The 11,411-nt window shown below is 38.7% G+C and overlaps 1 protein-coding gene and 1 long non-coding RNA gene across 7 annotated transcripts in view; one reads left to right on the forward strand and one right to left on the reverse strand.

The window, feature by feature from the left end:
- The window catches only part of tcf3b (transcription factor 3b), a 33,351-nt gene extending 24,051 nt beyond the window's left edge, over positions 1-9,300 (reverse strand). For 4 of the 6 annotated variants that reach the window (XM_014004619.1, XM_014004618.1, XM_014004617.1 and 1 more), the window contains exons 1-3: positions 8,965-9,299; positions 6,370-6,466; positions 4,737-4,809 (exon numbers count right to left, since the gene is read on the reverse strand). In XM_014004619.1, the coding sequence (XP_013860073.1) occupies positions 4,737-4,809; positions 6,370-6,444 (148 nt within the window). In that variant the 5' untranslated portion in view covers positions 6,445-6,466; positions 8,965-9,299. Of the gene's footprint in view, positions 1-4,736; positions 4,810-6,369; positions 6,467-8,964 lie in introns of all 6 variants that reach the window. The other 2 variants (XM_014004620.1, XM_014004621.1) reach the window with 2 other exon arrangements.
- Positions 9,301-9,627: 327 nt separating this feature from the next.
- The window catches only part of LOC106515022 (uncharacterized), an 11,011-nt gene continuing 9,227 nt past the window's right edge, over positions 9,628-11,411 (forward strand). Inside the window, exon 1 of the long non-coding RNA XR_001309954.1 lies at positions 9,628-9,771. This is a non-coding gene — a long non-coding RNA (uncharacterized LOC106515022). The remainder of the gene's footprint in view (positions 9,772-11,411) is intronic.

The following is an 11,411-nucleotide window of genomic DNA, read 5'->3' on the forward strand; positions in this document are numbered from 1 at the left end:
CTCTTTCATGAAACGGTTTCACTAAATGAGCTCATAGACCAGACTTTAAGCGCCTTCAGTCCATTCATAAATCACAGATGGGGTTGGCCACATCCCGCACAGACATGAGCTTTCAGAAATTAAGAGCGCTTCACAGAACCAAAGTGGCATGCAGCAGAACTCAGCTGTGTTGATGCAATCCTATTAAACGTGTGACGGACATCTTCATTTCAGCTTTAAAACATGATGAAATAACTCAGCTTAGAGACTTTCTTTGTGCTTAACTATTGTTTTAAACTAAAAAAAAAGTTGCTGAGCATCATCATTGATTTATCTTTGGTAATAAATCAGTTTTTTGTATTTGTTTGTTGTTAAATCACACAGCCTTTTGGTCACACAGACCAGATGTCATCACTTCATTGCAATAGTGAGCCACAGCACTAGTTTATGTTGTCGCATGTTGACCATTTCGCCCCGGTCACTGTCACACTCTAGGCTCTTTCAGAAGACGCCTCGTACCATTATTAACAAGTGTTCTGACCACCTCCATCCATTCAGAAAACAGGACGGAGACACCCTGCCTCTGAGCCTCCGAGCGAGGTAGTGACAAGCGGTAAATGCCGACTCAAAATTTTCGGCACAAAGACTGGCTAAAATTATGCAGCACTTATACAACTGTGGTAAGACAGATTATTTTGAAACTTAAAACAACTGTGGTAAGACAGATTATTTTGAAACTTAAAACCTTTTAAAAAATCATATTTTGATCACTACTATATAATAAAAGGGCAAGAGTCCTTCAACTCATCAGGAGCTTGAGTTACAGCAACACGTCAGAGCTGATGTGTTTTCTTTTTTCACGCCTCTGTTAAGCTCACACTGTTTGCGCACTTGAACACAGTAAAGGGGCGTCTCTGTCCGCGACTTCTGAACTTCTACAGGGAGCGTCAACACAGTAYGGGCTGTTCGCCTATTTAGCAGCACTGTTGTCTAAAAGAGCCTTCTCTGGCACAGAGGAGCATCAGGGGTGGGCTGACTTCGACCACCCTTGCTGCCTTGCTTAATGCTGCGTTCCAGTAGTCCTGGGAAGTGGTAATTTCCCAGTTCCCATTGGTAGATTTAAACTGGAACGCCCCCTCCAGTGATAATGTTCCACTCGTAAAGTGGAAGAAATGAAACTGCCCCCAGTTTCAATTTCAAGATGGCGGCTAATCGCAGCTTTAGAAAGTTAACTCCTTAACTTTTACTGTTAATTATCTTTCTTAATTTTTTGTGCATGTTTAATCACTCGCACAAGTAGTGTGTTTTCTGTGCAATGCTGTAYGTGTTAAAATCAAGGTTTATTTGCAAGACGTACGTAGTAGAGCTCTCTTTTTGTCATTGTTTACATTGTAGCAGTGTTGTAGCTAGGTTAGCGGCAACAATACAATCGCCTGTCGGTTAACTGGAATGTAGTTTCATATGGTTTGTTGGGAAATGACGTCACGACCATTTACCAGTTCCCAGAATGCRATGTAAACGGATGGCGCAATGAGTCCCAGACTAAGGTGTCTTGTTGCAGAGCCTGAAARTAGGTAGTAACAGAAGTGAAAAGGCCAACGTGAAAAAGTGAGCCTGTGTCWTGGATCAATAATAGTGTGACTAGCCAGTTGTGGGATTAATCAACAAACAGATTTATTACGAAGAGAATATCAATGATGAAATATAGCAACTTTCATTTAGTTTTTTTAAAAATAGGTAACCACAAAAACAATCTCTAAACTGTGTTAATTATTCAGGTTGTTCCAAAAATAATACAGTGGAGACAGCCGTCACACAATCAATGAGTTACGTTTTTTTTTCTGATTTACAACTCGACACGTTCATTTTTCGCTACCACGTACTACGTACTACGTTCCACAAAGCTCACTTCATTTCTGTAAGCTCACGTTTACGCAGGACGTGATGGGCTCTATTGTTTTTGTATAAACAGCCAGAGGAACCATAAAAATGGAGTTATCTGTGCGCTCATTTCGTAGAACTCATTTTATAAAATAGCTTCAGGTCTTAGAGTGGGGGTGTTGGGGAAACACCACACGGAGGAGTGAAATCACTCGTGCACAGTACAGATGGCTGCAGTCAATAGTTTTTMTGCACAAGTATAAGCACAGTACCAATGGTGAATAGCAGAGTTTTGTTTGTGCTGCTTGCCTATTTCAACACATGAGCAACCCTAACTCATCCCTGATCCACACAAATGTCTATGTATTCACCATTAGGGCTGCTGGGTAAAAAAAAAATTAATTGATCTTGGATCAATTTCATTTGAATTTGGTAAAATTGATTCATAGGGCATAAAATCAATTTTTCCCCATGGTGTCTTGTGTGTGATGAAGCTGAGGCGTGATTCTATATTTTGTCTCACTTCTGGCTTGCTGTATGTTTACATCTGGTTGACGTTCAATGGTAACATTAGCTTCTGATAAGTTGTCTGGGGCAAAACAAAACATAACACAAAACTTAAGGGCTCGACACACGGGCAGCGACAAACTACAGCGATTAACGGCTGTCATCGCAGCCAGGGTGAAACCCGACACACGGGACGCGATAGCGATCGCAGCGTTGCGAATCGCGCTCTTTCAGGCCGCTTGTCTTCACGAAATTTAATTGGTTCTTGACTCTGAAAGGGGGTGTGCATTACAGACGTGTAAACTAAACAAATCTTGCGATACTAATGATATTGAAAAACAAACTCACATCAAGATACAGTTTTATGAGAAAAACTTACCATAAACTTCACCCTGGTGCCAATAAATTTCCACAAAGCTTTTTAGTAATCACTTGGTGAAAGTGTTAGCTAACTGCAGTGTGTAGTATACTCTCCTCTCATTGGTCAGTCAATGAAACCCTTGCTGATTGGTTGTACGCTAAGCGACAGCGACGAAAGTTTAACCTTTTTCAACTTTCATATGTCGCGTAGGAAGCTCGCATGTGCACGTCTACGTGTACGAGCGCAAAATTTCACATGCACTATTTTCGCCGGTCTCTTAGCTGGAGGAGGGCAAGCGATTGTCGCCTCACCGCACAGGCTCCATAGGAAATGAATGGAGAGCAAGCGACGTTGCCTCCCGTGTGTCGAGCCCTTAAGGAATCTCTAACATTACCCRCCGACTCTCCTCGGAACTTAAAAAGGTAACAGAAACCATGGCAACTTTTGTTTGCGAAGATTTGCGCTCGTAGTACGTGGTAGCGAAAAATGAAYGTGTCGAGTGGCTCCTTCAGGTGCTCGGACCAAAACTACTGTATGTAAACATCTGACTGAATGATACTTTATTGATCCATGAAGGAAAATTATAGATTTTGAAATGTGTGAAAGACGACGTTCTAACAAAATCATTCAGTTTTGTTAAATATTATTTTTTAAATTTAAGAAACGTCTTGATGAAATGTAGTTGTATCATTTTTAAAATAGATTTTATTGAACACAACAACAGAAGATAACAGAAAAATTACAAATATACRATCTTCGTATGCTCAAAAGGAGTGGATAGAAGAATACACTTATAGCCCACCCCTTCTCCTGCAACCTTATTCCCCATCACTTCCCATTCATCAAAAAATATTCTTAATTTTTAAACATGAATGCGTCCAACAACACTGTCACTTGCTGTTTCTTTTTTATTATAAGTCTATTAAACTTGAGACGGTTTAGTTTCATCTTTAAACTGTCCAATTTACAAGTTTGCCCTTAAAAACTGTTGTTTATGATGAAGAGGAAAGATAAAGGGARTTTGTATTTTGCAATCCTGTTGAACAATTTTCATTATTTAAGAGCAGATAGAACCAAATTGATTTGAATCATGAATAATCAATTCAGAACCTTATGAATCAAAATTGAATCAATTTAGAGAATTGCCCATGATAACCAGCCCTATTCACCATTTTGAATGTAATTATTTTCATGCTTAAGAGACTGTCGCACACATAGGATGTTGTTGATATACAAAAATCACACTGCCGGCTTGTGACCCAGCATGGAAACTACAGCGGATTCAACAACCACAGAATTACCTGTATAAAAGTGTAACCTCAGTAACACACACTGAGCTGGCACAGTTAAAGAAGAACGAAAGTAAAACACCTTATTACTAATAACTTCCAGAAAGAAGGAAACACTTAGTCAAAGCTTTCATGTGGCTGGGTGTCTTTTCTATTAAGTGCCATTTGAAGACTACAAAAATGTGAGGCAAAGGCCTAAAAATGAGCTGCAGTACAAAACTACGTTCTTTTGACTGAAACTTTTAATTATGTTAAAAACAAACAAAAATTAAAACATTTTGATACAGAAAAATGATCAAATGAAAGCTGTTAGCAGCTCATCTTTTACAGCGTCACTACTAAATATCAATGTTTGTATGATCTTTTTTCAAACTAAACATCGTAACAAGTTAAGCACCACTAATCAAAACATCCGTTGTTACCAATAAAACGGTAACAGTAAAATCTCAAAACATGAACAAACAAAACTGAAACTGTCTAAAAGGCAGATAGCACAAAATTTATTCCAACACTGTTGCATTAACCTTGTAAACACTTGCACATAATTGTTTCAACATATGTTTTGACTGAAGATGTGCCCTTTGTCACTCAGGTTTGGCAGTGAACTCGACAGGTAATATATTTAATGTGCCACATTTACAAGCAAAGCAGAGACACAATGATGCAGGACTGAAAACCCAAAAGCCAAACACTGAATTTGAAGCCAAAAAAACTCTTACCAGGTGCAGTGAAATGAGTGCTGGCCAGGGTCATTGTCCTGTTTTTTCCATTGGCTACTGGGGGTGCAAACATCTAAAAAAAACAACAAAAAAAAGAAAAAACACAGATATAACTAACATGGCAAGGAAGGCACATGTCACACATTTCATTTCTACCAACATGCATCTCATTCACACAAACTGCTTACAGGCGTTTGAGTTCTGTCAGTCTAAAGTAAGATACAATTAGATTTTTAAAAATGTAGATACAATTGGTAAGCTCAAAGTAAAACCTTTCAAATAATTTTCTTATTGCAAACACAAAGCTAATTTATTCCTTAAACAAAGCACTTCATAATTAAACGTTTCAAACATCTTAAGATACCTAAAACCAGTGGTATGTACATCAACTAACACTGATGTCACCAAGCCACTGTGGGCTTTACCACGAKGTTATGGTGTGGTCTCAACAGCCGCTGTGTGGCATCTTTCACCGACACTAAAACATCTGACGCACAAACAAAACACCTTTAAACTAGGACGCTATAACGCAATTTGCCACTATGGCATATAACTGGGTTTTAGACACCTACAACGCCAAYGTGACCGTTTTTTTAAACACTCAATTTGCTTCAAACAAATTTATCRCGTTACAAAACATGTTTTGTTCCATGTTCAAGGCCAGATGCTTTTCTATGACCGGCAAGAAAGTAAACATGGAGGAAATTGGTTTGTGTTCCTCACCAAATGATCAATGCCATAATACAAATAAAGTTGATCAATTTGGGTTCTTCTTACAAAAACTATCGTCTAACRTCCTCCCACAGCAAGATATGTTTAATCTGTCATTGGCTGGACTTTCAATTAAGCACAAAACCATAAAACAACTGGCTGCACTGTGCCAAWCACAAAACAGAGGTCTACAAAAAGTCTGCCTCAGTTGCACAAATTATTTGAATTATTTGTATACAAAATAATAATAATAATTCAAATCTGAGAAAATATATTTTTAACATCACATCTTCTGACAAATACTCGTAACAGTTGAAAAAGCCTGCTAATAACACAAAACCGGGGGGAGCCACATTTGCTTTTCAGTTTGTTTGGGCAAAAAGACTAACGTATCTCCACTGAGGCTAGGAGAGGTTTATGTCAGTGTTAAGCTGGAAAAGGATTCACAACAAATCAAACACAAAAAAAAAAGGAAAAAAAAAAAACGGGGCAGAAGTTCTCCAACTACTTTGTAGATAATGTCAGGAGGATCGCTCCGAGAGCAACGATGTGAAAATACCTTCCTGAAGACAAAATTATGACAAAACAAATGCAGAAGCTGTCAGCTCAGCCCAGATTATACGCTCCCTAAAGATCCAGTTAACAAATCAAACAGTGGTGAAATTATTTCTACTGTTTCCTGCACTTGTTCCTGATTCACGTTTTATATTTGACGCTGGATGCTAGAATCTTTTCCCTCAGTCTACATCTGGAGACGATGCAGACAATACTGTAACCAGTCGACTTAGAACCAGATTTAAAAAGTTACATTTTATCCCCCACCCCGTCCCAGAACGCCACCTTTGAGCTGCCCTCTCCCTCAGACCTGTATTGCACTCTCTCTCCACCCAGAACCACCCAGACTGCTCTGCCACTCTCTTACCGCGCTGAAATCCAGGAGATCGCTGAGTTCCTTGTCCGTTTCCACTGCAGCCATTCTTTGCTGCTGTTCGTTCATACCCTTCAGCTTCTAATAAACCCTACGAGAGAAATTTGCAAATACAGGATTTTTAAAAGCACGAGAAGTCACATGTTCCATTTACAAAAATAAAATTAAAAAAAAGGTGTCACGATGTTAACACATCACTGAAACTACTCTACCTTTGATACATCCCAGCTTTCATCCTGACACATTAAACGGTTCTTGTTAGAAAAGTTCTGTCTTGCTGATTAGACACCAGAGCTGCAGCGCTTTCTTTAAACCAATGAATGAATCGTTTTTGTTCAAACGGTTAATGAAAACATACATGTAGCTCATCTACAACTAATGCATATTTGAAAGGTTGAAAAACAATTGCCAGCTGGCCAAAATCACTCAGATCAAAGTACTTTCAGTTTGAATTATGTATTAAAACAAGACAACACGGGGCTGCTGAACACAACAAAATCATAGACAGGTTTACTCTAAAAAATGTTATTTTCCTTCAGACACCGTTTCGCTATTCAAGCAAAGACATGCCATGAAATGATGATGAATACTCTGCCTCTAGTCAAATCACTACCAAGTAATGACATTAAAAAGAATTGTCTTTCATTTTACGCAACCCTGGCAACTAACAGAACCATAAGTCGATCAYTGCTACATAAAAGAAAAAGTAATACATTTACAATTACAGACATAATTGGGACTATTGTTAGCCCTAGGAAATGGGGGTGAAAGGCAGAGCTAATGACTGTACGCAAACACGCCATTAACAAATTACCATATGTCAACTCAGAAAGAAGCTTGTCAGAAGACACAGTGAGCATGAAAGCTGGATTTACTCCGGGCTTCGCATTGCAGCTTGAGCCCGAGGCCGCTCTCTGAAACCGAGCAGCGGTTCTGTGAGCTTTGGGAACTGATGTTGATGGGAGCAAGTGGAAGAATGGAGGCMCTTGGACACCAACAGGTGGTGTGCTTTTACAGCCTCTTTTGTCATTCAGGAGAGCACGTCGCGTTTACTGGTGCAGTTAGAAACTAACCAAAACAAGGTTTTTAGAAAGATGCACGTGTTGGTGAACTGGGGCATTTTCATTTCTGCAGGAAAAGTGACAATTTTTTAATGACTTCAGAGCAGCCTCAAGTGAAACTGATCTAACTCAACCCTGGAGTTGGTGAAACATACGCAACATATCTCTAACATGTCTCTAAAACCTTATAATAAGAAGGAAAACATAATTAATAAACTTTAAACTTCCAACACAATCTACCTAAGAGTTAAACTGAGTAGAGCACATGGAGGGGGGGCTTTATGAAACAAAATGGCATCTTCAGCTACTGCTGGATCAATATTTCAAGCAAGCAGATTAGGGGGTCTTTGTCACCCCCACACAAAGCAGAAAACACAGGTCCTTGTGCACAAAAAGACCCCCAGGAAAACAAACCACAGGTCTAAGAAATGCCTTACTTTTACACCAGCCTAAGAAACAGCTTTAATTCCTGATATTTWAAAAAAAAGCCAGCTTAAGTGTAGATGTCAACTATGAATGATTATTTTTATAAATTACAATAAGCTTAAATAGTAAGTGCAGTTMTGTGCTTATTATAGTCCATTAAAGTCCTGAATAGTTACAATGCAGTAGGAAAAAAAGTGCCAGCAAAATGCAATAACAAACTGTTGATTCAACTCACCAAAAACAATCCTAAAAACACGCACAAACACTCGGGCTAAACAAGTCCACAACAATGCCAGGAAAACTACTGGACACCAAGGAATAAGCTGTGCATTTGATAGGCCCCATCCAGAGCCAAACTACTTCTGAACACCATCCCAAGTCTTTTTCATAAGCTATGTTGACATCGACTGATCAAAATAAAAAAAAAACAATAAAACTTTTAATCATGCCTTCTCTGGGTAAAACATCACCTAGGACGTCTGGAGATCAACAGCAAGGATTCAAACTTCTAGCAGCAATTTTTGTGACTTTTTATTTTTTAAACCTGATTATTATTAGGGTTCAAGTCGTGCATTATGAGGGGAGACGGTGGGGGGTGGGAGCAGGAGGAATTTCCTGCCAAATGTGCAATAAAATAAGTCTAGCTGGTGGTCAGACACGTCCATTTGAAGAGTGCTTACCAAGAGGGGTTTTTATGGAAACTTTGTTTCACGTTCGTATGGAAAAATGCACGCGCGAACTTTAGCTTAAATGGTAGCTAGCTCCACACAATACTGTTTAATATTTTCACTGGAGCTAGTTAAACAAACCGAGGCTCGTTAGCCGACAACAACAACCTTAATTTAGTCTTTTTTCCCCCTCTTTTCTCAGAACAAAGGAGTAATTTCCTGCCGGAGACCGTCACACACTTGGCTCGCCACCTCAAACCAGACAAAAAAAAAAAAAAGAGAGACCTTAACATCCCCCGTTTTTTTTTAACCACACATTCCCCCCCTTAAAAAAAACTTTTCTACAATTGCAAGCATCAAATACAAAAATAAACCCGGTTAAATTCATGCAGCTTCCCCCCACTGAAACGTGAAGTGTAAGATGGTGTTTTTACCTCTCCTCTCCAACTGCCTGGTATCCAGCGGTAAAAAGAAAAGCGGAGAGACTCGCGAGGGGAAAAACATAAAACTTCAAGACAATTTCGAGCTCAGCGCATGAAACGCATTAGAACACAGTGGATGTCTTTTTCTTTTGTCCCGGAAAGCCCGTTTTTTCCACGCAGCGCCCACGTGTTTGCTTCAACGTATCAAAGTCTGAGTGCAAACAAATCTATTATAGTAACTAATCTCTCGTCGTCCCTTTTTTTTTGTTGTTGTTACAACTGAGATGATTTCATTCTTCTCGTAGACATCTTCACCACCTCCGTCCACATTGTCAGACGTAACAGAGTATCCCTCCGCTATGAAAAAGAAAAAAACGGAGGGGTCTCAACGCCAGCGGTGTCCGATTTCAAACAGCCACGGAGAGAACGGGTTCTATTTAGAGAAATCGAAAATACGACTTTAACCTCCTGCCGTGTTCGAAGACACCGAAATATGTAATTCTCACACCGAATGCGTGTATTTTCTAAAGCGAATGGTATTTCCGAGCACTAGGTCGTCCAGCGGAAGGCTATCGTAAGAAAGTTACCTGCTATTACACAGCAGCAGCTTGACGAGATGGCACGATAAATGCGAAAGACGCTAGCCAATAGGAAAGTGAAAGTAGTTGATTGTCAGCGGTATAAACCAATAGACGAACAGGATATTGCTTTGGTCCGCCCTTTTTTTTCTTTTGACGCTCACTTTCTCTGTGTGCTGAAGAAGGCTGGCAGAGGGGGGGGTTACGACATGCCCGCTGACATCATTTAATAGTTTGGTTGGTGAGTCTGCTTTTTGTTTTGTTCAGTTTATTACAAACAACTTTATAAACGTGTAGCTTTAACATTATTTTGCTTTCAGCACAACTCATGGTGGAWCATTCCTAACTTAAACTGAATAACCTTTAATAGTTTTTTTAATACCAAATGTTAAATTGGCTTATTGCACATGTGTAGTTAAGTTTGTATTTTTTCATTTGCTTACCTATTTTCTCTACTATAATTTGAAAATTCTCACTTTATTATTATTTTTTTAATTTAGCATTCATTTAAATGTATTACAATGTCTTAAGGACTGGTAATAAAACCACTAAGTAAATTTTAAAACCCACACAAGTTGTTTTCCATATAAGTTGTAATTCTGTCCTAAAATAAAACATTTGAARGCAAATGTTAAACAGCTGCCAAATATCACGTGCATCTGTTTACCTTTGGGCAGAGCCAAAGTCACTGAATATAGGTCAACAATGGTGATATTTATGGAAGAACCATTTGGAATCAATGAGTATGACACATTTTATGTACTTGTATTTATTTATGCTCATATTTGTTGAAAAAGTAGCCATTTGGGTCAAATGGATTTCCGACATAGTAGCAGCAATTTTTATTTACATCATGTGCATACCCACACTTCAGAATAACATTAATATATTTGGAAGAATACAGGAGTAAACTCATCCAAACTGCACCATGTGATATAGTTCAAGATAACCATTTTTTGTTTGATTTCCTACTTTGCAATGAGTAGGCCTACCTTTAAATAAAATTATAAAAAACACAATGTACAATAAATATAAATAAAATATAATATCTAAATAAACAATATCAAAATATACTTTCAAATGGCAACAATGATAAAATCTACCTGGAAGACTGAAAAGATTATTAGTAGTTGAGTTCYTTTGAGAGTTTTTACTGTATGGCCTGGCAAACGTAAAACCAACCCAGGCCTTAGTAACTGCGTTCTGCACAACAGAATGAGGAGGAGGGCGGGCAGAGTGTAGGATGACAGAGAAGGGGGAGAGAAATAGTTCAGGGAAAACACTTGAAGCGGGKAGGGCACGCAGCGAGAATCTGCTCGCGACATTAAATTTCTTCTTTTTGTCAAATAAATTGGTTTTAGAAATCAACAACTTTCCCATAACCTCGATTATGACCAAGAAAGAAAGAAAAAAAAAAACTTAAAATGGAACAAAATCAGATGACCCAGTTTCAAATAGACTGTAACTCTGTCTTTATTCAACTTGTACAAAACATCCCCATGCCATGCTCTCACCTGAAAACACATCCAACCACCTCAGCTGAAACGTGTAGCTGTTGTGTTTTACCTGTGGGCAAACCTGTCAAACAGAGAAGTGACCCTTTGTTTTCTACCATGACAAACATGCAAACATCGAAAAACTTACAAATACAGAAATATTTAACACATATTTATTATTTTTTAAATCACAAATAGACTAAAATAATGTATAGTACCTTTCGGATCTTGGGAGTTATAATAATTAAAGGCCAAACATTCCTTGAATGAAGGTATATCGCCAAGGGCAGCGCTAGACTTAGCTAGGTGACCAAGGTGTTTTTTTAAAGGGACACAGTGGCTGTGTCCAAAACGACAGGCCGGGTCCTCCGGAGGACCCAGACTT

The sequence above is a fragment of the Austrofundulus limnaeus genome, unplaced genomic scaffold (genome assembly GCF_001266775.1).
Source record: "Austrofundulus limnaeus strain Quisiro unplaced genomic scaffold, Austrofundulus_limnaeus-1.0 Scaffold25, whole genome shotgun sequence".
NCBI classification, from domain to species: Eukaryota; Metazoa; Chordata; class Actinopteri; order Cyprinodontiformes; family Rivulidae; genus Austrofundulus; species Austrofundulus limnaeus.